The following is a 27,616-nucleotide window of genomic DNA, read 5'->3' on the forward strand; positions in this document are numbered from 1 at the left end:
TTATTGTTTAGTGCTCGCTCTGTTTGAGAGAGTCTGAGGTTGCGCTTCCCTCTGGCCTGAGTTGAAGATGGTGTTTTAGAGCCTCAAGACCCTCACTGTTTACTAAACTCAGCAAAAAAAGATCATTAGTAAAAATCCAAATAACTTCACAGATCTTCATTGTAAAGGGTTTAAACACTGTTTCCCATGCTTGTTCAATGAACCATAAACAATTAATGAACATGCACCATTGGAACGGTCGTTAAGACACTAACAGCTTACAGACGGTAGGCAATTAAGGTCGCAGTTAGGAAAACTTAGGACACTAAAGAGGCCTTTCCACTGACTCTGAAAAACACTAAAAGAAAGATGCCCAGGGTCCCTGCTCATCTACGTGAACGTGCCTTAGGCATACTGCAAGGAGGCATGAGGCCTGCAGATGTGGCCAGGGAAATGAATTGCAATGTCCATACTGTGAGATGCCTAAGACAGCGCTACAGAGAGACAGGACTGACAGCTGATTATCCTCGCAGTGGCAGACCACGTGTAACAACACCTGCGCAGGATTGGTACATCCAAACATCACACCTGCGGGACAGGTACAGGATGGCAACAACAATTGCCCGAGTTACACCAGGAACGCACAATCCCTCCATCAGGGCTCAGACTGTCCGCAATAGGCTGAGAGAGACTGGACTGAGGGCTTGTAGGACTGTTGTCTGGTGAGGACCTTCCTTACATCACAAACCCACCGTCGCTGGACCCTGCATTACAGGGAAGACATCCTTCTCCCTCATGTGGTACCCTTCCTGCAGGCTCATCCTGACATGACCCTCCAGCATGACAATGCCACTAACCATGCTGCTCGTTCTGTGCGTGATTTCCTTGCAAGACAGGAATGTCAGTGTTCTGCCATGGCCAGCTAAGTACCCGTATCTCAATCCCATTGAGCACGTCTGGGACCTGTTGGATCGGAGGGTGAGGTCTAGGGCCATTCCCCCCAAAAAATGTCTGTGAACTTGCAGGTGCCTTGGTGGAAGAGTGGGGTAACATCTCACAGCAAGAACTGGCAAATCTGGTGCAGTCCATGAGGAGGAGATGCACTGCAGTACTTAATGCAGCTGGTGGCCACACCAGATACTGACTGTTTATTTTGATTTTGAGGGACACATTATTTTGAGGGACACATTATTCCGTTTCTGTTAGTCACATGTCTGTGGAACTTGTTCAGTCTGTCTCAGTTGTTGAATCTTGTTATGTTCATATGAATATTTACACATGTTAAGTTTGCTGAAAATAAACGCAGCTGACAGTGAGAGGACGTTTCTTTTTTTGCTGAGTTTATATCCCAAATGTCAGACACATTCTATGGGAAGAGAGACTGCAGATTCTTTCAAACAATTGTATTATAAGATTTGCAAAAATGAAGCAATCGATCATCCGTAAGAATAGTCCGAGTTGAAAGCTCAACGGACAGAGTTGTCTCTCATCTTTTATTTTAAAAAGTCAGACATCTATGTGGCTGTTAGCAGATGTGTGCAAACAGGGGTGGGGAGCATAGTGTATAAAAGGCGTTTAGCTTGTCTGTAGATTAAGATAGCTGATGTTGACCACCATTGTCTGTTCCTTTCTGCATGTTTCCATCGAGAGGAGTTCCTACAGACAGTACAAACGGGATGTCACATACTGCGGTCGCACCCGGCTCTTATCTGTACGCCCAGAGTTATAACTAAGTCACACAAGACAACAAGCCTGCATCAGGGGAAAAAACACTAGCATAAAACAATGTACAATTCTCTAAGTAAAAACAGCATAGTATGTTTAATTTTGTAATTTTCCGTGACATGTTTCATACAGTATTTTCCACGGGATTACAAGTTGCAGTTCTTGACACAAACCGGCACTTGCAGTTGAAGTCAGATGTTTACATACACCTTAGCCAAATACGTTTAAACTCAGTTTTCACAATTCCTGACATTTAATCCTAGTAAAAATTCCCTGTCTTAGGTCAGTTAGGATCACCACCTTATTTTAAGAATGTGAAATGTCAGAATAATAGTAGAGAGAATTATTTATTTCAGCTTTTATTTCTTTCATCACATTCCCAGTGGGTCAGATGTTTACATACACTCAATTAGTATTTGGTAGCGTTGCCTTTAAATTGTTTAACTTGGGTCAAACGTTTTGGGTAGCCTTCCACAAGCTTAACACATAAGTTGGGTGAATTTTGGCCCATTCCTCCTGACAGAGCTGGTGTAACTGAGTCAGGTTTGTAGGCCTCCTTGCTCACACACGCTTTTTCAGTTCTGCTCACACATTTTCTATGGGATTGAGGTCAGGGCTTTGTGATGGCCACTCCAATACCTTGACTTTGTGTCATGCACAAAGTAATGTCCCAACCGACTTGCCAAAACTATAGTTCGTTAACAAGAAATGGGTGGAGTGGTTGAAAAACGAGTTCTAATGATTCCAACCTAAGTGTATGTAAACATCCGACTTCAACTATGCATTTATTGTCTTGCCCATTCGCCCTCTGGATGGCACACATACACAATCCAATTCATTGTCAAAAAGGCTTAGAAATCCTTCTTTAACCTTTCTCCTCCTCTTCATCTATACTGATCGAAGGGAATTTAAGAAGGGATCATATAAGGGATCGTAGCTTTCACCTGGACAGTCTATGTCATGGAAAGAGCAGGTGTTCTTAATGTTTTATATACTCCTGTGTACAGCCTTTTTAACTTTTCCACAAGAGAGAGTGCCTTGGATATTTGTTTAAATATGATGTTTTTACATAGCTGCAACTTAATGTGGTCGCTATAAGTCTCAATGAGACTTTTTAGAGAGAAAAAAAAAAAATGGACATTGATGCCTGGTCAAAACAGACTTCTTCTGTGGTCTAATTTGAAGGCGTTTATTAATTAAACATAAACACCGCTTATGTACGAGTAATAAAGTCTTTATGAAGTGTTACCGGTTTATGTTCTCCTCAGCTCCTGATGCAGACATCCTGACCATCAGGAACGTAGTGGAGAATGAGTTTGTGAAGGAGCAGCTCCTTCCCTTCAAAGACCTGGTGCAGTTTGTCTGGCTAGGGGTGTTCAACGATGACAACGGTGAGTGGACTGGACCGGGTTCCCCATATTCATCTCCCCAACACTCAGCATGGACAGTGTGTCCTTATTTTTGATCTGCTGTTTGGACTTTCATATTATCATTCATTGCCCTGCATTATGAGGAGACGCTGAATTGGATCCTTGTAAAATGTCTACTGTATCATCAAGTCTGAAGCTTACTCACTGATCGTTGTTCTATTATTGTGTGATAAAACATGTCATAAATGTGTAATGTCAAGAGGTTGCTCCTGTCCTTGGTAGATAACCAGATGAAGTGGTATGACGGTACCAACGTCCAGTACTCTAACTGGGTCGATGGAAGACCAAGCTTCTCAGCCAGCGATGAGTTCATGGCAGGTCTCAACACTGACGGAGTCTGGAAGATATTCACTAAGAAACACCACTTCAGTCCCTTCAAGCAGAGAAGCATCGTGGCCTGCAAACTGGATAAAGGTTGGTAGACCCCATTCAGACAAACATACTTCACCCATTCACAAGGAGTACTAATCATTATTTTATTTTGTTACGATAAAATAATACATTTTGCACTTGATTGACTCTATTAAGCTGTTTTCTTCGTCCCCGAGACTCTAAGGACCAATACAATCAGTCGGCCAGGGACTTTGAGCGCTATGGCAACCTGAGCTACCACGTGATAACCAGGAAGTTGAGCTGGTTCCAGGCCCTGGAGGAGTGTGGCCGCGGCAACGGACACCTGGCCAGCGTGCATGGCACCAGGCACAACGCTCACATAGAGCTTATCGCCAAGCGAGACGGCTTCCCGCTGTGGATCGGTCTGTCCAGTCAGGATGTAAGGGAGCTCAGCCACAATGCCACTAACACGGCGGCCATTTTCTATTGAGAATAACGCCATCTTTTGCAGAAATTTAGCTCAGAACACTAAACGGCAGTTAGACACTAAATTCAACATTTTCTAAGCACCTCCAGTGTGAAGTTTGTTGAGTAATACTGCATCCCCCTCCCCTCTCTGTGCAGGCTAGTGGCTCTCAGTCTTATGAGTGGTCCGATGGGACTAAGTATCACTACAGTCAGGCGGGACTCTCTGACACTGTTGTCACGTCCAGCTCAGACCCTCAGAGTGTCTGTGTATACATCACTCCCCATGGCACCTGGATGAGAATGGACTGCAATGCCAAGCTGGACGGAGCCATCTGCTACAACACAACCGTCACCACCCCCACTCAGAGTAAGACCCAGTCCTATTACCTAGCCTATTACAACAATGCCATCACCACCCCTATTAGAAATATATCAACACCCCCAGTACCTAGCCTATTAGAATTACATCCCCACTCAAGAGTAAGACCCAGTCCTACAGTCTTAGTACCTAGCCTATTAGAATTACATCCCCACTCAGAGTAAGACCCAGTCCTACAGTCTTAGTACCTAGCCTATTAGAATTACATCCCCACTCAGAGTAAGACCCAGTCCTACAGTCTTAGTACCTAGCCTATTAATATTACATCACCACTCAGAGTAAGACCCAGTCCTACAGTCATAATACCTAGCCTATTAGTATTACATCTCCACCCCCACTCAGAGTAAGACCCAGTCCTACAGTCATAATACCTAGCCTATTAGAATTAAATCCCCACTCAGAGTAAGACCCAGTCCTACAGTCTTAGTACCTAGCCTATTAGTATTACATCTCCACCCCCACTCAGAGTAAGACCCAGTCCCACAGTTTTAGTACCTAGCCTATTAAAATTACATCCCCACTCAGAGTAAGACCCAGTCCTACAGTCTTAATACCTAGCCTATTAGAATTAAATCCCCACTCAGAGTAAGACCCAGTCCTACAGTTTTAGTACCTAGCCTATTAGTATTACATCACCACTCAGAGTAAGACCCAGTCCTACAGTCTTAATACCTAGCCTATTAGAATTAAATCCCCACTCAGAGTAAGACCCAGTCCTACAGTCCTAGTACCTAGCCTATTGGAATTACATCCCCACTCAGAGTAAGACCCAGTCCTACAGTCTTAATACCTAGCCTATAAGAATTATATCACCATCCCCACTCAGAGTAAGACCCAGTCCTACAGTCCTAGTACCACTCGGAGTAAGACCCAGTCTAACAGTCTTAATACCTAGCCTATAAGAATTATATCACCACCCCCACTCAGAGTAAGACCCAGTCCTACAGTCCTAGTACCACTCGGAGTAAGACCCAGTCTAACAGTCTTAATACCTAGCCTATTAGAATTACATCCCCACTCAGAGTAAGACCCAGTCCTACAGTCTTAGTACCTAGCCTATTAGTATTACATCTCCACCCCCACTCAGAGTAAGACCCAGTCCTACAGTCTTAGTACCTAGCCTATTAGAATTACATCCCCACTCAGAGTAAGACCCAGTCCTACAGTCTTAGTACCTAGCCTATTAATATTACATCACCACTCAGAGTAAGACCCAGTCCTACAGTCTTAGTACCTAGCCTATTAGTATTACATCTCCACCCCCACTCAGAGTAAGACCCAGTCCTACAGTCTTAATACCTAGCCTATTAGAATTAAATCCCCACTCAGAGTAAGACCCAGTCCTACAGTTTTAGTACCTAGCCTATTAGTATTACATCCCCACTCAGAGTAAGACCCAGTCCTACAGTCTTAATACCTAGCCTATAAGAATTATATCACCATCCACACTCAGAGTAAGACCCAGTCCTACAGTCCTAGTACCACTCGGAGTAAGACCCAGTCTAACAGTCTTAATACCTAGCCTATAAGAATTATATCACCACCCCCACTCAGAGTAAGACCCAGTCCTACAGTCCTAGTACCACTCAGAGTAAGACCCAGTCTAACAGTCTTAATACCTAGCCTATTAGAATTACATCCCCACTCAGAGTAAGACCCAGTCCTACATTCTTAGTACCTAGCCTATTAGAATTACATCCCCACTCAGAGTAAGACCCAGTCCTACAGTCTTAGTACCTAGCCTATTAGAATTACATCCCCACTCAGAGTAAGACCCAGTCCAACAGTCATAGTACCACTCGGAGTAAGACCCAGTCCTACAGTCCTAGTACCTAGCCTATTAATATTACATCACCACTCAGAGTAAGACCCAGTCCTACAGTCCTAGTACCTAGCCTATTAATATTATATCACCACTCAGAGTAAGACCCAGTCCTACAGTCCTAGTACCTAGCCTATTAGTATTACATCACCACTCAGAGTAAGACCCAGTCCTACAGTCCTAGTACCTAGCCTATTAGTATTACATCACCACTCGGAGTAAGACCCAGTCTAACAGTCTTAATACCTAGCCTATTAGAATTACATCCCCACTCAGAGTAAGACCCAGTCCTACAGTCTTAGTACCTAGCCTATTAGTATTACATCTCCACCCCCACTCAGAGTAAGACCCAGTCCTACAGTCTTAGTACCTAGCCTATTAGAATTACATCCCCACTCAGAGTAAGACCCAGTCCTACAGTCTTAGTACCTAGCCTATTAATATTACATCTCCACCCCCACTCAGAGTAAGACCCAGTCCTACAGTCTTAATACCTAGCCTATTAGAATTAAATCCCCACTCAGAGTAAGACCCAGTCCTACAGTTTTAGTACCTAGCCTATTAGTATTACATCCCCACTCAGAGTAAGACCCAGTCCTACAGTCTTAATACCTAGCCTATAAGAATTATATCACCATCCACACTCAGAGTAAGACCCAGTCCTACAGTCCTAGTACCACTCGGAGTAAGACCCAGTCTAACAGTCTTAATACCTAGCCTATAAGAATTATATCACCACCCCCACTCAGAGTAAGACCCAGTCCTACAGTCCTAGTACCACTCAGAGTAAGACCCAGTCCTACATTCTTAGTACCTAGCCTATTAGAATTACATCCCCACTCAGAGTAAGACCCAGTCCTACAGTCTTAGTACCTAGCCTATTAGAATTACATCCCCACTCAGAGTAAGACCCAGTCCAACAGTCATAGTACCACTCGGAGTAAGACCCAGTCCTACAGTCCTAGTACCTAGCCTATTAATATTACATCACCACTCAGAGTAAGACCCAGTCCTACAGTCCTAGTACCTAGCCTATTAATATTATATCACCACTCAGAGTAAGACCCAGTCCTACAGTCCTAGTACCTAGCCTATTAGTATTACATCACCACTCAGAGTAAGACCCAGTCCTACAGTCCTAGTACCTAGCCTATTAGTATTACATCACCACTCGGAGTAAGACCCAGTCTAACAGTCTTAATACCTAGCCTATTAGAATTACATCCCCACTCAGAGTAAGACCCAGTCCTACAGTCTTAGTACCTAGCCTATTAGTATTACATCTCCACCCCCACTCAGAGTAAGACCCAGTCCTACAGTCTTAGTACCTAGCCTATTAGAATTACATCCCCACTCAGAGTAAGACCCAGTCCTACAGTCTTAGTACCTAGCCTATTAGTATTACATCTCCACCCCCACTCAGAGTAAGACCCAGTCCTACAGTCTTAATACCTAGCCTATTAGAATTAAATCCCCACTCAGAGTAAGACCCAGTCCTACAGTTTTAGTACCTAGCCTATTAGTATTACATCCCCACTCAGAGTAAGACCCAGTCCTACAGTCTTAATACCTAGCCTATAAGAATTATATCACCATCCACACTCAGAGTAAGACCCAGTCCTACAGTCCTAGTACCACTCGGAGTAAGACCCAGTCTAACAGTCTTAATACCTAGCCTATAAGAATTATATCACCACCCCCACTCAGAGTAAGACCCAGTCCTACAGTCCTAGTACCACTCAGAGTAAGACCCAGTCTAACAGTCTTAATACCTAGCCTATTAGAATTACATCCCCACTCAGAGTAAGACCCAGTCCTACATTCTTAGTACCTAGCCTATTAGAATTACATCCCCACTCAGAGTAAGACCCAGTCCTACAGTCTTAGTACCTAGCCTATTAGAATTACATCCCCACTCAGAGTAAGACCCAGTCCAACAGTCATAGTACCACTCGGAGTAAGACCCAGTCCTACAGTCCTAGTACCTAGCCTATTAATATTACATCACCACTCAGAGTAAGACCCAGTCCTACAGTCCTAGTACCTAGCCTATTAATATTATATCACCACTCAGAGTAAGACCCAGTCCTACAGTCCTAGTACCTAGCCTATTAGTATTACATCACCACTCAGAGTAAGACCCAGTCCTACAGTCCTAGTACCTAGCCTATTAGTATTACATCACCACTCGGAGTAAGACCCAGTCTAACAGTCTTAATACCTAGCCTATTAGAATTACATCCCCACTCAGAGTAAGACCCAGTCCTACAGTCTTAGTACCTAGCCTATTAGTATTACATCTCCACCCCCACTCAGAGTAAGACCCAGTCCTACAGTCTTAGTACCTAGCCTATTAGAATTACATCCCCACTCAGAGTAAGACCCAGTCCTACAGTCTTAGTACCTAGCCTATTAATATTACATCACCACTCAGAGTAAGACCCAGTCCTACAGTCTTAGTACCTAGCCTATTAGTATTACATCTCCACCCCCACTCAGAGTAAGACCCAGTCCTACAGTCTTAATACCTAGCCTATTAGAATTAAATCCCCACTCAGAGTAAGACCCAGTCCTACAGTTTTAGTACCTAGCCTATTAGTATTACATCCCCACTCAGAGTAAGACCCAGTCCTACAGTCTTAATACCTAGCCTATAAGAATTATATCACCATCCACACTCAGAGTAAGACCCAGTCCTACAGTCCTAGTACCACTCAGAGTAAGACCCAGTCCTACATTCTTAGTACCTAGCCTATTAGAATTACATCCCCACTCAGAGTAAGACCCAGTCCTACAGTCTTAGTACCTAGCCTATTAGAATTACATCCCCACTCAGAGTAAGACCCAGTCCAACAGTCATAGTACCACTCGGAGTAAGACCCAGTCCTACAGTCCTAGTACCTAGCCTATTAATATTACATCACCACTCAGAGTAAGACCCAGTCCTACAGTCCTAGTACCTAGCCTATTAATATTATATCACCACTCAGAGTAAGACCCAGTCCTACAGTCCTAGTACCTAGCCTATTAGTATTACATCACCACTCAGAGTAAGACCCAGTCCTACAGTCCTAGTACCTAGCCTATTAGTATTACATCACCACTCGGAGTAAGACCCAGTCTAACAGTCTTAATACCTAGCCTATTAGAATTACATCCCCACTCAGAGTAAGACCCAGTCCTACAGTCTTAGTACCTAGCCTATTAGTATTACATCTCCACCCCCACTCAGAGTAAGACCCAGTCCTACAGTCTTAGTACCTAGCCTATTAGAATTACATCCCCACTCAGAGTAAGACCCAGTCCTACAGTCTTAGTACCTAGCCTATTAGTATTACATCTCCACCCCCACTCAGAGTAAGACCCAGTCCTACAGTCTTAATACCTAGCCTATTAGAATTAAATCCCCACTCAGAGTAAGACCCAGTCCTACAGTTTTAGTACCTAGCCTATTAGTATTACATCCCCACTCAGAGTAAGACCCAGTCCTACAGTCCTAGTACCTAGCCTATTGGAATTACATCCCCACTCAGAGTAAGACCCAGTCCTACAGTCTTAATACCTAGCCTATAAGAATTATATCACCATCCCCACTCAGAGTAAGACCCAGTCCTACAGTCCTAGTACCACTCGGAGTAAGACCCAGTCTAACAGTCTTAATACCTAGCCTATAAGAATTATATCACCACCCCCACTCAGAGTAAGACCCAGTCCTACAGTCCTAGTACCACTCGGAGTAAGACCCAGTCTAACAGTCTTAATACCTAGCCTATTAGAATTACATCCCCACTCAGAGTAAGACCCAGTCCTACAGTCTTAGTACCTAGCCTATTAGTATTACATCTCCACCCCCACTCAGAGTAAGACCCAGTCCTACAGTCTTAGTACCTAGCCTATTAGAATTACATCCCCACTCAGAGTAAGACCCAGTCCTACAGTCTTAGTACCTAGCCTATTAATATTACATCACCACTCAGAGTAAGACCCAGTCCTACAGTCTTAGTACCTAGCCTATTAGTATTACATCTCCACCCCCACTCAGAGTAAGACCCAGTCCTACAGTCTTAATACCTAGCCTATTAGAATTAAATCCCCACTCAGAGTAAGACCCAGTCCTACAGTTTTAGTACCTAGCCTATTAGTATTACATCCCCACTCAGAGTAAGACCCAGTCCTACAGTCTTAATACCTAGCCTATAAGAATTATATCACCATCCACACTCAGAGTAAGACCCAGTCCTACAGTCCTAGTACCACTCGGAGTAAGACCCAGTCTAACAGTCTTAATACCTAGCCTATAAGAATTATATCACCACCCCCACTCAGAGTAAGACCCAGTCCTACAGTCCTAGTACCACTCGGAGTAAGACCCAGTCTAACAGTCTTAATACCTAGCCTATTAGAATTACATCCCCACTCAGAGTAAGACCCAGTCCTACATTCTTAGTACCTAGCCTATTAGAATTACATCCCCACTCAGAGTAAGACCCAGTCCTACAGTCTTAGTACCTAGCCTATTAGAATTACATCCCCACTCAGAGTAAGACCCAGTCCAACAGTCATAGTACCACTCGGAGTAAGACCCAGTCCTACAGTCCTAGTACCTAGCCTATTAATATTACATCACCACTCAGAGTAAGACCCAGTCCTACAGTCCTAGTACCTAGCCTATTAATATTATATCACCACTCAGAGTAAGACCCAGTCCTACAGTCCTAGTACCTAGCCTATTAGTATTACATCACCACTCAGAGTAAGACCCAGTCCTACAGTCTTAGTACCTAGCCTATTAGTATTACATCTCCACCCCCACTCAGAGTAAGACCCAGTCCTACAGTCTTAGTACCTAGCCTATTAGAATTACATCCCCACTCAGAGTAAGACCCAGTCCTACAGTCTTAGTACCTAGCCTATTAGTATTACATCTCCACCCCCACTCAGAGTAAGACCCAGTCCTACAGTCTTAATACCTAGCCTATTAGAATTAAATCCCCACTCAGAGTAAGACCCAGTCCTACAGTTTTAGTACCTAGCCTATTAGTATTACATCCCCACTCAGAGTAAGACCCAGTCCTACAGTCCTAGTACCTAGCCTATTGGAATTACATCCCCACTCAGAGTAAGACCCAGTCCTACAGTCTTAATACCTAGCCTATAAGAATTATATCACCATCCCCACTCAGAGTAAGACCCAGTCCTACAGTCCTAGTACCACTCGGAGTAAGACCCAGTCTAACAGTCTTAATACCTAGCCTATAAGAATTATATCACCACCCCCACTCAGAGTAAGACCCAGTCCTACAGTCCTAGTACCACTCGGAGTAAGACCCAGTCTAACAGTCTTAATACCTAGCCTATTAGAATTACATCCCCACTCAGAGTAAGACCCAGTCCTACAGTCTTAGTACCTAGCCTATTAGTATTACATCTCCACCCCCACTCAGAGTAAGACCCAGTCCTACAGTCTTAGTACCTAGCCTATTAGAATTACATCCCCACTCAGAGTAAGACCCAGTCCTACAGTCTTAGTACCTAGCCTATTAATATTACATCACCACTCAGAGTAAGACCCAGTCCTACAGTCTTAGTACCTAGCCTATTAGTATTACATCTCCACCCCCACTCAGAGTAAGACCCAGTCCTACAGTCTTAATACCTAGCCTATTAGAATTAAATCCCCACTCAGAGTAAGACCCAGTCCTACAGTTTTAGTACCTAGCCTATTAGTATTACATCCCCACTCAGAGTAAGACCCAGTCCTACAGTCTTAATACCTAGCCTATAAGAATTATATCACCATCCACACTCAGAGTAAGACCCAGTCCTACAGTCCTAGTACCACTCGGAGTAAGACCCAGTCTAACAGTCTTAATACCTAGCCTATAAGAATTATATCACCACCCCCACTCAGAGTAAGACCCAGTCCTACAGTCCTAGTACCACTCGGAGTAAGACCCAGTCTAACAGTCTTAATACCTAGCCTATTAGAATTACATCCCCACTCAGAGTAAGACCCAGTCCTACATTCTTAGTACCTAGCCTATTAGAATTACATCCCCACTCAGAGTAAGACCCAGTCCTACAGTCTTAGTACCTAGCCTATTAGAATTACATCCCCACTCAGAGTAAGACCCAGTCCAACAGTCATAGTACCACTCGGAGTAAGACCCAGTCCTACAGTCCTAGTACCTAGCCTATTAATATTACATCACCACTCAGAGTAAGACCCAGTCCTACAGTCCTAGTACCTAGCCTATTAATATTATATCACCACTCAGAGTAAGACCCAGTCCTACAGTCCTAGTACCTAGCCTATTAGTATTACATCACCACTCAGAGTAAGACCCAGTCCTACAGTCCTAGTACCTAGCCTATTAGTATTACATCACCACTCAGAGTAAGACCCTGTCCTACAGTCCTAGTACCTAGCCTATTAGTATTACATCACCACTCAGAGTAAGACCCTGTCCTACAGTCCTAGTACCTAGCCTATTAGTATTTATTTATTATACACACAACTTGAATTCTAGTGTAAAGAAGACGTTGATGTCAGTGAGCGATCTGAGCAGAATTTGTTGCAGAGGTTTACACACCAATCTTTTAAGATCCCATAAAATAAATCCCTCTGATTTGTTTGTCTGAATCAGGATCGAACCTCCCAGCTCCCCAGGTGGCCAACAACTGCCCTCAGAACAGTGGCTCTCAGAACAGTGGCTCTAAGTGGGTTGAGCACCAGGACCACTGCTATGCTTTTGACATGACCTTCTATAACTACTCTGTGTACAGCATGGAGGATGCCAAGAGCATCTGTGAAAGGCTTGGTAAGTCACCCACTAGCTCTCCTATTTGACACGTATATATTTCTGTATTACTGTGTATAAGTTGTATTGAACATTGTATTATTGCAGCGTCTTGGGTTAGGTTGTTATGGTAAGAGAATGGTTTCCCTATAACCAACCTGATTAAATACATTTTTTAAATATTTACTCTAAACCGGTAGTTTGGTTCCTGGATGCTGATTATCTGACAGCTATGGTATATCAGATATTGTAAACTGAGTGGTTTGAGCCCTGAATGCTGATTGGCTGACAGCCGTGGTATATCAGTCCTCATACCACAGGTATGACAAAAAAAATACTTTTCACTGTTCGAGCGGCAGGTAGCCTATGAGGTTAGAGCGTTGGGCCAGTAACTGAAAGGTTTCTGGTTTGAATACCAGAGCTGACAGGGTAAAATAAATATGAAATAAAATCTGTCGCTGTACCCTTGTGCAAGGTACGTAACCCTAATTGTTTCATTAGCGTTGTACAATGGCGACCCTGGTCAGGAGGAGTTGGGATATGCAAAAAACAAAAAAACATTTCCATTACAGACTTGTGTGTAACAGGACAAATATAAGCGCCCTCCAAATGATTATTCAAATTACGTTGGTAACCAGTTTGTAATAGCAATAAGGCACCTCGGGGTTTGTGATATATAGCTAATATACGACGGCTTTGGGCTTTGTCCAGGTACTCTGTGTTGTCTCGCTTAAGAACAACCCTTAGCCATGGTATATTGGCCATATACCACACCCCCTCGGGCCTTATTGGTTAATTAGTACACCACGATCAGATCAGGTGGTTTCTTACTTACAGTACAGTACATGTATGTCTTCTTTTTGCCTTTGATTGACAGATGCACAGCTGCTGACCATAATGACCAGAGAGGAGAATGACTTTGTCTCTGGCTACATGGCAGACAACCCTCTCATCACCAGTAGGGTGTGGCTCGGCATGGACCTGGACAAACAAGGTAAACTGACCTGACCCGTACAATAGGATAGGCTTGTTACTTATTACTATATACGGATGTTATTAGACATGATATTTGTATTGGACAGTAGTCTCCATCTTAGGAAGTTCTGTGTGCACTTCATTTGGAAAGTCAGGCACTTTAAAATACATAAAGATCCTACATGCCAATACAGTACATTATACTCAAATAAAGTTGTCTATTTTAACTCAGCATCGAATCAGTAATGCTTCTGTGTTTCCTCTGTCTTCCAGGTCAGCCAGTAGGCTGGGTGGACGGTTCCTCTCTGGCCTTCTCTAACTGGGAGACCAACGGTTCTGCTAGTGGGGTGAAGACAGCGACCCAGCAGAACCCCTGTGCTGTCATGGTGTCTGCCGACGGAGGCATCTGGAGCAGAGTCAGCTGCAAGGACAGCCACAGCCGCATCGTCTGCAAAGTACCCGCACGTGAGTACAATAGTGCCATGTTTTTTTACTAGGTGGATAGCAGCATGCTCTGGTGACTGCTCCAAGCTAATGCATGTAACAAGAGTTGATTTATAGCTCATAGATTTCCCCGGCTTCGCTATGGTTATTATATATTTGTAAACATTGATGTGCTTGAAACAGGGACTTTCTTGGCCAGTTTGGAGATGTGTTTCTGACTGGCTGTGTTGTCTCCAGGGTCAGGAAGCGCCCCGGTGGTGCTGGTCTTCTTCCTGGTCGTCCTCACCTCTCTCCTGGCGGCCATCGGCTTCGTCGTTTATAAGAAGAGCAGGGCCAGATTCAACTCCACCGTGCGCTACAGGAGAACCATTGATGATGCTGACAGCACTAGTATTATGGATGCAGAGTGAGACTTGTCTTGACTTCATCTATGCAGTTTAAAGAAGCAGTTATGTGCCTACAGTATGGAAATATTATGCAAACTGAAACCTGGCTTCCGTTTCATTTAATTTATTTGTATAAATTCCCAAGCAGTTTTTTTTGTATTTTCTGCGATATTGTAAATATTGGCAAAAGGATTGTGAAAGTCCCCAAAAGTCCCCAAACTAGCTGCCACATTGAACAGTTGCTGCAGGGTTGGACTTTGGGTTGACAAAAAAGGCACTGGATACGTGATGCTTGTTGTCAGGGTATTTTTCCTTCTCGGAAGCACTGATGTTTTTCTGTTTTCACTCTAATGGAGGAAGACGTGCTTTTCTCTGATGGTCATCGAACAAAAGAAGAAACAACTGCATCATGGCACTGTTATTAATAGAACTATAATATTTATTAGCTTGGCATAGTTCCATAATTTCTTACAATTATTTACAGTCTAATACAAGTAGTCGAGCTAATGCAGTCCAACACAGACGTCCTTAGAGAATTTGGATAGTGGCATGCATTCTCATTTGCCATTTCAACTACAAGCAATTCATCCCAACTGTAAATGCCATTGATGCATTGGTTTCTGTTTTGTCATGACTGTAACCTCCCTCTCCTATGCACTCAAACTCCTGAGAACATTTGCACTTTAAATTGAAATGTTTTGTGAATAATGCCTTTAGCAGTTGTTTCAAAGGTCGCTACTGGCTGAGGCCTCAAACTGCACACACAGCTGCTGTAAATGCTTTGTAAATATACAAAATGTATTTTATTATGGAGAATCTTAACCAAAGATTTTTTTTTTTTTTTATCTTGTGAATGTTAACCTGGACATTCCTCTAGACTTTATTTGGATCTGCCTTGCAACAATGCTTGTTAACTAGGATTACCATTCTCAAATGTTCCAACATTCATATTTACATTGGTCCCAAGCAGACCATCCACTCTGGTCAAATATGGTCATGGTCTTCCAATAAAAAAGGTTTGTCTTTAAGGGCTGGGTCATGTCATTTTTGTTGTTGAGGAAATGAAGATGTCAGACTTGGGTATCACTGTGACCTACCACAACTTGCATGAGCTTCGTTTTGAGGGAAGGACAGAGGACAAGGAATTGAGGAAGGAATAATTGAGAAAGCCCTGGAATTTGGCTCAGGAGTTCCTCTAATTTAGACTGGGATTCAATCTAAGGCGCTACAAAGCTACTGTACAACCTGGATTGAATCCCTGCCTCAATCAAGGATCGCGTTCCCCTGCCACAACTGTGTAGTCAGGCACCAGGCTGCTAGAGCATGTGGTTAGCTGATATGTAAAAACCCTAGCCAGGCATGTGTCCACATCTGAGCAGAGGAACACGACCTTGTGACGAGGGAAGCTGACAGACTGAACTAATGTGATTGGTTGGATGAAAGCTCAGTGGGAAGAGCTTGTGACATGCCACTGGGCAGAGTTCAGATGCCTGTATAATAAAATGTAAAAAGGCTTATGGTTGGTAGGTTGGAGGGCGTTACACGCAGATCGCGACCTGCAAAGTTACTTGTTCAAATCCCAATTGGGACTTTGTTTCCAACCGTACATTATAAACTAAATACATTTCTAATCTAACCTAACTTTGAACAGCTTCAAATCTGTTAACGCAGATTGTGCCTTCCTCACCCCTAGTGCAGTGGGATAGGTTCAAATCTTGCCAATAACATTTGCTCAACTACCTGGTCCAGGAAACAAATGCCCTTTAATGAAAAAAGATGCCGCCACTAGCACGTCATGCAAATTACGTTTACAGGAGGAATCCCAACCTGTATAAAGTGGTAATAACAAATTTAGCTAGTTGTACCAGACATTTTATAAAGACTACTAGTGTATCATTTAAACGTGTGCATGCTTTTTAGCCTTTGGGAAAAAAACTTAATCCTGAAGGGGGTGAGGAAATTAAACTCTTCTCAGTAGGGTACACCTAAGTATCTTCGGTCGGAGGAGGCTACCAAGGAGCAAATTCCTTCCGTTAAACTATTAAGGAATTGCCACAACATATGGCGACCGGTTTCTGGGTCACGGAGAAGAGCATGGTGTTTACCTCAATTGAGAAGCTCCGTGTCCTTTTAACTATAGAGGTTTTTGAGCAACAGTTGTTGAAATGGCATACATTAACCCTACTTCCTATATTAACTTGTGTCCTTGTTCAGTTTTGTTCAATGAAATGTTGCCTGCAAACAGCTGTACATTCAAAACTTTATTGCAAGTTTTAGGGGCAAGCAAAATAGCATTTTCATACTACAGACAAAAACAGAACAAACTCAATTATTCAGCTGTGAAAAGTAAAGTTGTCACTTTCTTTCAACACAATTTTTTCAAAGGGGATAATTTGCCACTTCTTGATAGATTCTCCTCGAAACACACCCCTTCTCCCAACCCGCTAAACTAACGAACCAGTGGTGTTTTGGATTCCATTTCTTTCTTTTTTTACACAATATCTCACCACGGTGGAGAGATCTGCTTTTTTAGAGCAGTAACATTTAAAGCACTCGTGGTATAACAGTTCAAAAGGATAGCTTGCATTTTAACGGAGTAAAGCGCACTCAAATCTGGAGACCTAAAGGAAAGGCCAAATTAACAATAGTGGGATATAAAGCATTTCCTCACCTCGGTTCACTTCAACGTCAGTCTGCATATCTATGACATCATTACCTCTACGTCAGGAGTGACTTCCCGTCTACTTGGCATTGGCTTCAAAAATCCCACAAGCCATTGCACTCAGTAAAATCACGAGGTGAAACAGAGCAACAGAATGGGTTGCTACTGGAAGGTAACTCGTTCAACTAATCGCCCCCCCCCGATCAATTGTACTCCTCTTCCAGGTCTTCATCGAGGTCACAGAAATCGATTGACGGCCGGGTATCAACCACCTCCTCTTCATCTGACTCCCCATAAGAGCCTGCAGCAGAGGGAACAATTATCAGTCAAACCAGAGACTAGTTTATTAGTAGTCCATTTCATTATTTTTGAATAAACAGTTGCAAAATGTATCTTTTAGTTTAGAATGGTGTTCAAAAGTAAAATATTAAGACAATTTAAATGGTGATGAATACTGCAGTGCACACCATGATATCAACGCAACTAATAACCTCCACTGAGATGACCTTGTGCATAGTTACCTGAAGGGGAATTATTCACAGCGTTGCTGGGCAAAAAATAAAAAAAGTGTGCAGAGCTCTCGTCATGCTACGTGTAGAAACACATATGGGCCTTTAACATCAGAGAAGGTCAATATAATCAAATACTTACCCATCAGTTCATTAACAGTGACTAACAGCCCCGTATCAAGTTATTAAAACATGTGTACACAGCATTGGGGAGAAATTATTCAAGAACGTACTTTCAAGATTGTCCATGTGTTCATGAAGGGTCCTCGCCAGGTTGAAAAACTGAGCGAGAGAGGGGGAAATGTTTTTTTTTTGTTTTTTTAAACACTGAATCCTACTACATTTGAATTAAATATTTTTTTCCCCCACAATACAATAGTTAGTGAATTATGAGGCCAAAGAAAAGCATTGGGCTTAACATTCAAAATGACTTCTCTGCACCCAGTGCAAATGACTGACATTTAGAATTTGTTTTGCATGGTGGTGCCGGGTGTAGGCGTGAGTTCTTACCCCGGCGTCGTTGGCAGCTCCGAGCACATCAGAGAACCTCTGCTCACACAGGTGTAGCAACACCACCAGGTAAAGGCCACAGCTGATGAACTCGTACTCAGACTGGACAGAAAGGGAAAGAAAGGAAGTGGTCACTTAAAACTGCAGATATGCGTTAAACTCAAGTTAGGACTGGGTCCCAGGCAGGTAAACCTTAAAGTTAACATTTTACGGAACAGTTGGTTTTAAGTGTCCCGTTCCGGTATTCTACAGTTGAATGAGCAGCACAGGAGTGATTTCCTGCCACACGTTTCCCCATTCACAGTCTAACAGTTAGATAATGGATGACTAGGAGACGTCTGGGGTTAACTGAACGTCCCCTCACCCGCTCATGTGTCCTGTGTAGCTCGTTGATGTCAAAGTTCTCAATGTTCAGGTGCAGCTTTTCTTTGCACAGCTCACACGTGGTGATGGCATCCAGATTAGTGCCTGGACAAGAGGGGGAAAGACAGTAAACAAATGTGCAATCGTCGCATAATGCACCGAGGGGCAGAAAATCATTTGTTAAGGTCAGAGAGAGAGAAAGTATTCTTACCAGAGCTGATTTTGGAACGCAGCCACTTCTTGATGCAGTCCTGGTGAACATACTGCAGACTGCCTGTACAGCGGCAGGGCTCGATCAGAGGGTTGGAGGGAGACTCCAAACCCATTTGGCAAATACGACACAGGTCCCCTTCCTCCTCGTCAGAGTCCTCCAACAGCAGGCTACAGGGGAGAGAGAGAAAGAGGTTTATTTACAGTGATCAACTATTCAAATTAGAGGAAAATAATTCAAGTGTCGATCCTGCCAAAGAGGCATTTGAATGACAAGACGAGTGCGGCCACAATAAAGACAATGGACAACACAGGGACAGTGCCATGTACAACAGGGGGATGGGACACCACAAGCATGCAGGTTCAGACCACTCCCCAGCAAGCTCAGAGAAGGACAGCCTCCCCACCTCTCCTGGATCTTCCTCAGTCTCTCAGGGTCTCTGGAGGAGGTGGGTTTCTCCTGGCCCTCCGGTTGGCTCCTGGCAGCGCCCGTCATGTCCACGGCGATCATGACGTTGTCGTGGACACGGAACAGTGGGCTGCTCATGAACCGCGCCAAACGCTGACTACTCCCCGCCATGTCTCTCAACTCCTCCTGTAGGGCGGCACTAGCACCCATCGCCCCCGAGGCTGCCGCCGCCGCAGCCACCGCTCCTTCGTCGTCCTCCTCCTCGTCTTCGTCCGCCTTGGCCTCGGGGGTGTCTCTACTCCTGAGGGGGAACTGGGTACCACGGTAATCCTCATCGGCACCGGACGCCAGGCGAGCGCTTTCGTCCCGTCCTTCTCTTCTACGGCGGGAGAAGAGAGGAGTGCAGCGGGTCCGGATGGAAGACGACAGCCAGGAGGAACCTGAAGTACTACTTCCAACACCACCACTGGTGCTGCCCCCTCTCCAGGCCTCCAGGCCAGGCTGGGGCTCCGGGACACGCTGGGTCTGGCCCTCCTGGACCGGGGATAGGCCCTGTCTGCGACGCCTCAGGAAGGCAAAGGCCTGGGCCGCGTCAGAGCCTCTGGGAACGGGCTCCACGCTTACGGGTCGGACGCTCTCCTCGCTGGTAGCCACGGGTGCGTGGCTGGGGCCTTCTCCTCCAGAGACAGGGCTGTCCTCGGTCGAGTCGAAGGAACGGGAGGCGGAGCCAGAGCTGGAGCCGCTGGAGTCCTGGCTGGAGCGCCGAGAGAAGAGGCGGGAGAGGAGGCGGCGGGTGGAGCGACGTCCATCGGATGCCTCGCCACCCTCAGGGGTTGTCCTGGGGGTGGAGGTTGGCGCGGAGGGAGGGGGGCTGGAGTCCCGGGCCTCCCGTCTTGCTGAGGGGGTTGTGTACCAAGAGGGGCGAGAGGTAACGGAGACTCCTAGAGCGGGCTCTCGGCTCTCAGTGGGCTCCTTGGCGGTGCGGAGGGTGGAGGTGGTGAGGGTGGAGGTGGTCAGGGAGCGGCCGGTGGCCCGGGAGGTGGAGGTGGTGGAGTCCCGGGCCAGTGGGGAGCGCTGGTAGGTGGAAGAGAGGTGGCGGCTGAGGGAGCTGCTCTCCCTGCTAGAGGAAGAGGAGGAGTAGAGGGTCTCCTTGGGCCGGGCCCCCTGGGCATAGGTGGAGGTCACACGGTCTGGCCGGTCTAAAACACAAACATGTCCACATTAGCGATTGCATGCGTGTCAGTATTATGTTTGCGTGTTTATGTTTTATGACTGAATGCGTGCGTAAATGTGCCAATAGGTTTGTAAGTCAATGCACACAAATGAGTCACTGTGTGATTACATACAAAGGGATGAGGTGAGTCCGGAGCTTCTATAGCTAGTGTTATCAGCCACACTGGACAGACTCCTCGCCTCGCTCCTCTTCTCCAGCTCCCTTCTGGACCACAGAGGCTCTGAGGAGGAAGAGGAGGAGGAAGAAGAAGAGGAGGACGACGACCTGGACAGAGGCCGGTACGACTTCCACGACGACAAATCTAAACACAAGGTGCCAGTTTGTTATTCACCTGCATGTTTGAAAAGTTAAGTTGGTTAAACCATGAAGGATTTAGGAATCATTAACACGTTTCATCAATGTGGTAAAGTTAACAACTGAAGATGTAATATTATCATCACTCAAAGCAATGGCGATGATTGTTTGCATGATTATCACAAGACCTGCGCTCATCAAGTGTATGGAAACTAACAGCAGTATATTTAAAGGAAAAGTTCACTTAAAAAAAACATTTGCCAGGTATCTTCATACATTAAAAAGGGCTCAAGGAAAGAGACTGAAAACATTTGTAACTCTTGAGCTCTCCTTTGAACCAGGGGTCAGATACCTGAGTCTCTGTTGAGGACACTGCTGGAGTAGGAGGAGCCAGTCACAGAGGGGCTTGTTGTATATGCAGCTCTGTTGATATAAGACAGTTTGGCCCGTTTGGTATCCCCATCATCAGTTGGGTTGCTGAGAAGTCCTGAGTACGTCCCCAGTCTTGTATCTGAATCAGTCTGATAAAACAACCCACAGAATGCCATCACATGAATCAAAACGGACTTGAACCATGGCAATACGCATCAGTAATATCACTATCAAAACCTAAAAGTAAAACGGTTTAATGCTGAAGTAACAATTTAAAAATCCCCATCAAAATCCATCTAAGACAGCACGGGCTGTGTCTCAAGCCACCGCATCCGCCTGGGTCGCCCTGACGCATCTGCGGTGGTAGGTGGCAGAGCTACAGTGGTGTTGGCCAGACCATGAGACATCCCGAAAAAAAAGCAGGGGGGGGGGGGGGGGGGGGGGGGGAACAGTCTTCTCACGAAACGTAGCGTCTAAACTATGACCAAGGTGGAAAGGGGAGGCTCTCAAACACGATGGTGTTCTCAGTGTCGCTCTACGACCCCCACAAGTGTCACAGGACTCATGAAGGTAAGGGGTTAAATATAGGTCAAAATAAATCATTATTTACCAAGCTCTCTTTTATCTCCCAGATATAGGACAGACACTTCAAGACCTTAAGTTACAATTTTTGACTGTCTTAACATTTATAAAAATGTTTTATTCAACTCGTTTCTATGGGCTATAATAGTAAAGGCCAAATTCTATATTTTATTCAAACATTTTTTTTTATTGATAGCTAAAGGGGTCCTAAAATGTGAAATCAAATAGCTAAATGATCCACAATACGACCATGTTAAAACAATTCCGTATGTTAGCTTAGTGACCCAATGAACAAGATCCCGTTCTATCGTGAGTTTACCGGTTTGCTGCGGCTGCTCAGTGAGGACTCGGCCCAGGAGCGATCGTAGGAGACAGAGGAGGTGGTCAGAGGGGATTTCCAGCTGGAGTGGCGGCTGTCAGAACTACTGTAGTCCCTGGTCGAGCTGAGGAACCGAGAGCTCTGAGACACAAGGGCCGTGAAAACACATGGGGTTAGCGCAAGTCAATACATGGAGCAATGTAAGGTAGCTGACACATGGTACAAATCCAAGATCACCACAAACAGGAGAAGAGTTTCCCCTAGGATTTCTTTCAGCAGCGATGGCAAAGTTAGCGTTGTAGCGGGTGTGCGCCAATGGCAAGACCAACAATTCTAAAGGCCCTCAGACAATTTAGCTGTAAAAGCTAAATATAAGTAACTTCCTGCAATTCTACACATTTCGCCACAGTTTTTGCCGTGTAGTAGAGCGACTCAAACAAAATCAATAGGGGCCTCTATTTGAAGTGGCGGTAACAATTTAGCAGCGGAAGGCAAAACTACTAAATGAATGTCGAGGAAACACTGCATTTGTCTAAATATTCTTGTTCCAATTACTCCTACATTCTTGCATGCTAGCTAGGTAATGCCATTGATCTTTTTTCATTACATCAAATGCATTAATTCTACTCAAAGGTGTTTGCAAACGTGTCAACTAAGTCAGTTTATTGTACATGAGCCAGGCCCAGGACTCTTCTGGAAGAGTAGTTAAATAGACAGACAGCCCAGTAGTAACTTTATCTAATGGCACAGTCCTTGACAGGACAGGCGGGCTGAAAAATCACACTGGCAGGAATCTAGGCTGGCCTATAAAAAGCCCCAGCTAAAGTACACAGATACCTTCTCTGAACACGGCTAACTCGCCAAATAGAGAAGAGGACTGGAACCAAGAGGGAGAGTAACAGACGGTCCCTTAGACAAGAGTCAGATGGCAGCAAAGAAAGCCTGGTTTCTCATTGAAATCCAGACCTAAAGGGCACATATTTTAGGAATACAAAGTGACATTTAGGGTCAGCAAATGTATGTGACCTGCCACTTTCTCCCTCTCATACGGTGTTCAGTACCTGGTGGTCGAGGTCAGGTTTAAGGGGGGTGGCCCTGGTGAAGCGATCACTGTTCAGGACACTGGATCTTCCATAGAGCCTGCTGGATCCCAGGGAACCCAGGGAGGAGGGGGAAGAGGATGAAGAATAAGATGACGTGGTGCTGGCCACCGTAAAGGGCAGCCGGCGAGGCTTGGAATCCATCACTGATTGGCTGTGGAAAGATATTAGAAAACAAAATGTTAGAGAACACATGCAATCAAACATTGTACAAAGTGGAAACAGTAAGCCTAGACATAGTCCAGTGTTATTTAATACACAAGTACTAGACTGATGTAGGCTACAGCTGGGGTTCCCAAACTTTTTCCACTCAGGCCCCCCTTCCAGCATTGAACATCTCGCATGCACCATGCCTTGTCTAATGTATATTCATGTGATATGAGTGACAAACATTACAACCTAGCTAAAACAATGTTAGCCGACATGGGTTAGTTGATCGGCACATTTCTGACAAGCTATAAATAACTCTAGGGTATTTGTATTTATTATGGCTCCCCATTAGCCATTGCCTCTTCCTGGGTTCCAGGCAAATTAAGGTAGTTCTACTTTTTTTCTCCCCAATTTCAATCATCTCATCGCTGCAACTCCAACGGGCTCGGGAGGCGAAGGTCGAGTCATGTCCCCGCCAATCCGCATTTCTTAACACACGCCTGCTTAAGCCGGAAGCACTAGTGTCGGAAACACAGTTCACCTGACGACAGAGGTCAGCCTGTAGGCGCCCGGCCCGCCACAAGGAGTCGCTAGTGCACGATTAGCCAAGTCAAGCCCCCCGACCAAACACTCCCCTAACCCGGACGACGCTGGGCCAATTGTGCGCCGACCTACGGGACTCCAGAGGACGGCCGGTTGTGATAGTGCCTGGGATCGATTCCGGGTCTGTAGTGACGCCTCTAGCACTGCCTTAGACGACAGCGCCACGCGGGAGTCAGCAGTTATTCATTTTTTTAAAACATTACAATACATTCACAAACAGATTTCACAACTATTAATTGCATGCAATGACAGGAGGAAAACTGATTATACCCAATTTCAAAATTGCACCTTGTGCATTCTACCATTAAGAGTAAGTTGAAAACCGCACTGAGTTCATTCAAATAAATGTGGAAACCATCGGTATCCAGTACTCCATATCAGTACTCATTCAATATACATAACTCAGAGCTCAATGTCCTGACCAAACCCTACTTTTGTTATTGCTAAAACCTTTTGTGCCTGTTCCACCCAACCCTTAGGCTAGACTAAACATGATTTAACGACAAGATAAGACGAGATAGACCTCGCTGCGTTTTGAAACTGCAATCGTAAAGACCAGACTGAAGAGTCAGGGAATCTCCCAATCTGATAAAACCCCAACAGTCAGGAAAAGGGGTTGGCTGGTCGCTGAGACAGCCGAAGTGTGACAGTGTACAAACTGTCCAGAAACTTCTTGGCACCTAACCCACACATCTGTCCTTGGATCACAATCACTGTTTGTTGCATCCCAAATGGCACCCTAGTAGGTGCACTACATAAGCATTAGGGTGCCATTTGGTACACACCGTCACAGCCATTTGATGGTGACATTTCCTGAGGAATGAGAGCGCAGCAGGGGGGCTGTGCAGGTCAGGCCTTGCATCACACACGAGATCGTCACTGCAAGATAATTTATTAAAAAGGTGCATTCCTCTGTTTTACATGGATAACAGCACCCGTACGGTGATAGGAGAACCAGAAAGAAAAAAACATGTCCATCTCCTTACAAAGCCCCGCCCACCCCCCTGCTCAACTTTTTGAGAACCTTTCCTAAAAAGTAGACTTAACTAAATGTTTATTTCACCTAGGCTATCACTTTTGGTAGCCTACAGCTGTGGCTTGGAAATACTATTGTCATTAATTATATATTTTTATAGTTATGCTCCTAATTTAGCCCACAGCGAGTGTGGCTTCTCTCAATCACACTCATGATGTATGGGTGGTGCTAAACTTAGCCATCAGGAATGCAAAGTGTACACAAGAGGAAAGTTGTTTTGATAACAGGTCAAACTCTGTTTTGCTTGTATTTAAGATGTGGAGGCCTGCCTAGGTAAGACTGATGAAATCTGCACACAAAATGACAAAACTTCCTTCTCTACTGTTAATATTTAATTGCACAATAGTAACACGTTCAGTCAGGCTCTGCAAAACTGGAAGAGTGAATTTTTTTATTCGGCCACAGAAGTTAAATTTCAGTTTTTTTCTGAAACGTTTTGTTTTGAGGATACGGTTTGGCTGTTCTTCCTGATTCAGACAAGGCCATGGAAGCATGAGCTATTTTTCCTCTACCCGTCTAGGCCAGTCATCTACCAGATTTTCTGCAAATAAAACTATAGTTAGAGAAAGGACAAGTCTTATTAACGCAACAGTTGAGCAAAACGGTGACACTTTAGCAACTCAGTCATGAATTGCAAACTAGCCAACAATAGCTTCATGGCTAACGTTAGGTTGGTGGCTACTGTAACTAAAAGGCTACCCAAATGACCGAACCGACTTCTCAAAATGTCTGACAGTTTCCAAGAAAATAGTTCCCTTTTCTTTTGCTCACCAGATGTCGAAGGAGCTTGTCAGCTAGCTACCTAATGTTAGCAATACCCATGGCCATGGAAGAAACATGCATGATCTCAAAGCTACACTGTCTGGGGCTAGCTAGTCAAGCTAGCCTCCCAAACCTGTTGTTGGCACGGCTTCGAAGTTAAAAATGGATGAAGAAAAACAGCTTGCTAGCTAACGTTGCCTACTAGGCTAAATAGATAGTTAACGTTAGCCCACGACCACAAAGCATGCTAGGGCTACAGTTGCTAACTACCATCCTAGTACTACAAACCACTCGCAACTTCTAGAATAGAAACGACTCGATTGAGGACATGACAGTCATATCCACAAATAGGACAATTACCGTGAATGCGCTGAGATAATCTTGATGGTTTAGCTAGCGAACGGTAGGCCTATTTTTTTATGCTGCTGTTGTTGATCATCCGTCCTGACATAACGTTAAGAAGCTAGCTAATCCATTTCTTCTATCAAAGGAATCAATTTAATCGTTGCCAAATTAAAATGTAAAACAATGTCGCAGGCTATAGCTAGAAACATCACGGATAAGGTGCAAAAGCAGCACACTCTCACCTTTGCTTCGCTGCATTCAATGATGACGGCGTCTGTGTGTTGATTAAGAGAAGGTCATGTGATTTACAATGCAATCAGACACCCCAGACAAGTACGTACAACTCAGGATGGTGAAGGACAATGTACTCCATCCAATAGAATATCAAACACTGTACTTGTCCTGCCCCCTTTTTAATTGACGTTGTGAATTTTGATTGAAAGTACAGTATGATTGTGATAGTAATGAATTGATATGTTTATTTTAATTTTTTTATTTAACCAGGTAGGCTAGTTGAGCACAAGTTCTCATTTGCAACTGCGACCTGGCCAAGATAAAGCATAGCAGTGTGAACAGACAACACAGAGTTACACATGGAGTAAACAATTAACAAGTCAATAACACAGTAGAAAAAAAGAGAGTCTATTTACATTGTGTGCAAAAGGCATGAGGAGGTAGGTGAATAATTACAATTTTGCAGATTAACACTGGAGTGATAAATGATCAGATGGTCATGTACAGGTAGAGATATTGGTGTGCAAAAGAGCAGAAAAGTAAATAAATATAAACAGTATGGGGATGAGGTAGGTACAATTGGGTGGGCTATTTACCGATAGACTATGTACAGCTGCAGCAATCGATTAGCTGCTCAGATAGCAGATGTTTGAAGTTGGTGAGGGAGATAAAAGTCTCCAACTTCAGCGATTTTTGCAATTCTTTCCAGTCACAGGCAGCAGAGAACTGGAACGAAAGGCGGCCAAATGAGGTGTTGGCTTTAGGGATGATCAGTGAGATACACTTGCTGGAGTGCGTGCTACGGGTGGGTGTTGCCATCGTGACCAGTGATCTGAGATAAGGCGGAGCTTTACCTAGCATGGACTTGTAGATGACCTGGAGCCAGTGGGTCTGGCGACGAATATGTAGCAAGGGCCAGCCGACTAGAGCATACAGGTGCAGGCAACGAACGGTTGAATAGCATGCATTTGGTTTTACTAGCATTTAAGAGCAGTTGGAGGCCTCGGAAGGAGTGTTGTATGGCATTGAAGCTCGTTTGGAGGTTAGACAGCACAGTGTCCAAGGACGGGCCGGAAGTATACAGAATGGTGTCATCTGCATAGAGGTGGATCAGGGAATCGCCCGCAGCAAGAGCAACATCATTGATATATACAGAGAAAAGAGTCGGCCCGAGAATTGAA

General features: G+C 44.6%; 2 protein-coding genes across 4 annotated transcripts in view; one reads left to right on the top strand and one right to left on the bottom strand.

The window, feature by feature from the left end:
* LOC109884439 (lymphocyte antigen 75-like) overlaps positions 1-15,617 on the top strand; it is a 49,348-nt gene extending 33,731 nt beyond the window's left edge. The window contains exons 27-34 of the mRNA XM_031792428.1: positions 2,973-3,095; positions 3,357-3,548; positions 3,683-3,906; positions 4,092-4,302; positions 12,784-12,957; positions 13,814-13,930; positions 14,185-14,376; positions 14,593-15,617. Of these exons, the coding sequence (XP_031648288.1) occupies positions 2,973-3,095; positions 3,357-3,548; positions 3,683-3,906; positions 4,092-4,302; positions 12,784-12,957; positions 13,814-13,930; positions 14,185-14,376; positions 14,593-14,765 (1,406 nt within the window). The 3' untranslated portion in view covers positions 14,766-15,617. The remainder of the gene's footprint in view (positions 1-2,972; positions 3,096-3,356; positions 3,549-3,682; positions 3,907-4,091; positions 4,303-12,783; positions 12,958-13,813; positions 13,931-14,184; positions 14,377-14,592) is intronic.
* Positions 15,618-16,989: 1,372 nt separating this feature from the next.
* Positions 16,990-26,588, bottom strand: LOC109884438 (E3 ubiquitin-protein ligase MARCH7). 3 transcript variants are annotated; one of them, XM_020476408.2, is made up of 11 exons: positions 26,444-26,588; positions 23,267-23,459; positions 22,206-22,346; positions 21,285-21,453; positions 20,751-20,939; positions 19,403-20,603; positions 18,997-19,166; positions 18,787-18,890; positions 18,423-18,524; positions 18,146-18,194; positions 16,990-17,704 (listed from the first exon to the last, which is right to left on the bottom strand). In XM_020476408.2, the coding sequence occupies exons 2-11, from the start codon at positions 23,447-23,449 to the stop codon at positions 17,607-17,609; spliced, it is 2,406 nt and encodes an 801-aa protein (XP_020331997.1). In that variant the 5' UTR covers positions 23,450-23,459; positions 26,444-26,588; the 3' UTR covers positions 16,990-17,606. The 3 variants fall into 3 exon arrangements, with proteins under 3 accessions (XP_020331997.1, XP_020331999.1, XP_020332000.1); XM_020476410.2 differs by having other exon boundaries at positions 26,217-26,476; XM_020476411.2 differs by lacking the exon at positions 26,444-26,588 and adding an exon at positions 25,866-26,014.
* Between the last annotated feature and the right edge of the window lie 1,028 nt (positions 26,589-27,616).

Source organism: Oncorhynchus kisutch, linkage group LG16 (genome assembly GCF_002021735.2).
Source record: "Oncorhynchus kisutch isolate 150728-3 linkage group LG16, Okis_V2, whole genome shotgun sequence".
Taxonomy (NCBI): domain Eukaryota; kingdom Metazoa; phylum Chordata; class Actinopteri; order Salmoniformes; family Salmonidae; genus Oncorhynchus; species Oncorhynchus kisutch.

Coding starts and splice junctions, on each gene's coding strand:
- LOC109884438 (XM_020476408.2), bottom strand. CDS start 23,449: ATGGATTCCAAGCCTCGCCGGCTGCCCTTTACGGTGGCCAGCACCACG. Junction 20,604..20,750: donor CGGACTCACCTCATCCCTTT/GTATGTAATCAC, acceptor TTTGTGTTTTAG/ACCGGCCAGACCGTGTGACC. Junction 17,705..18,145: donor ACACATGGACAATCTTGAAA/GTACGTTCTTGA, acceptor CCTCTGCTGCAG/GCTCTTATGGGGAGTCAGAT.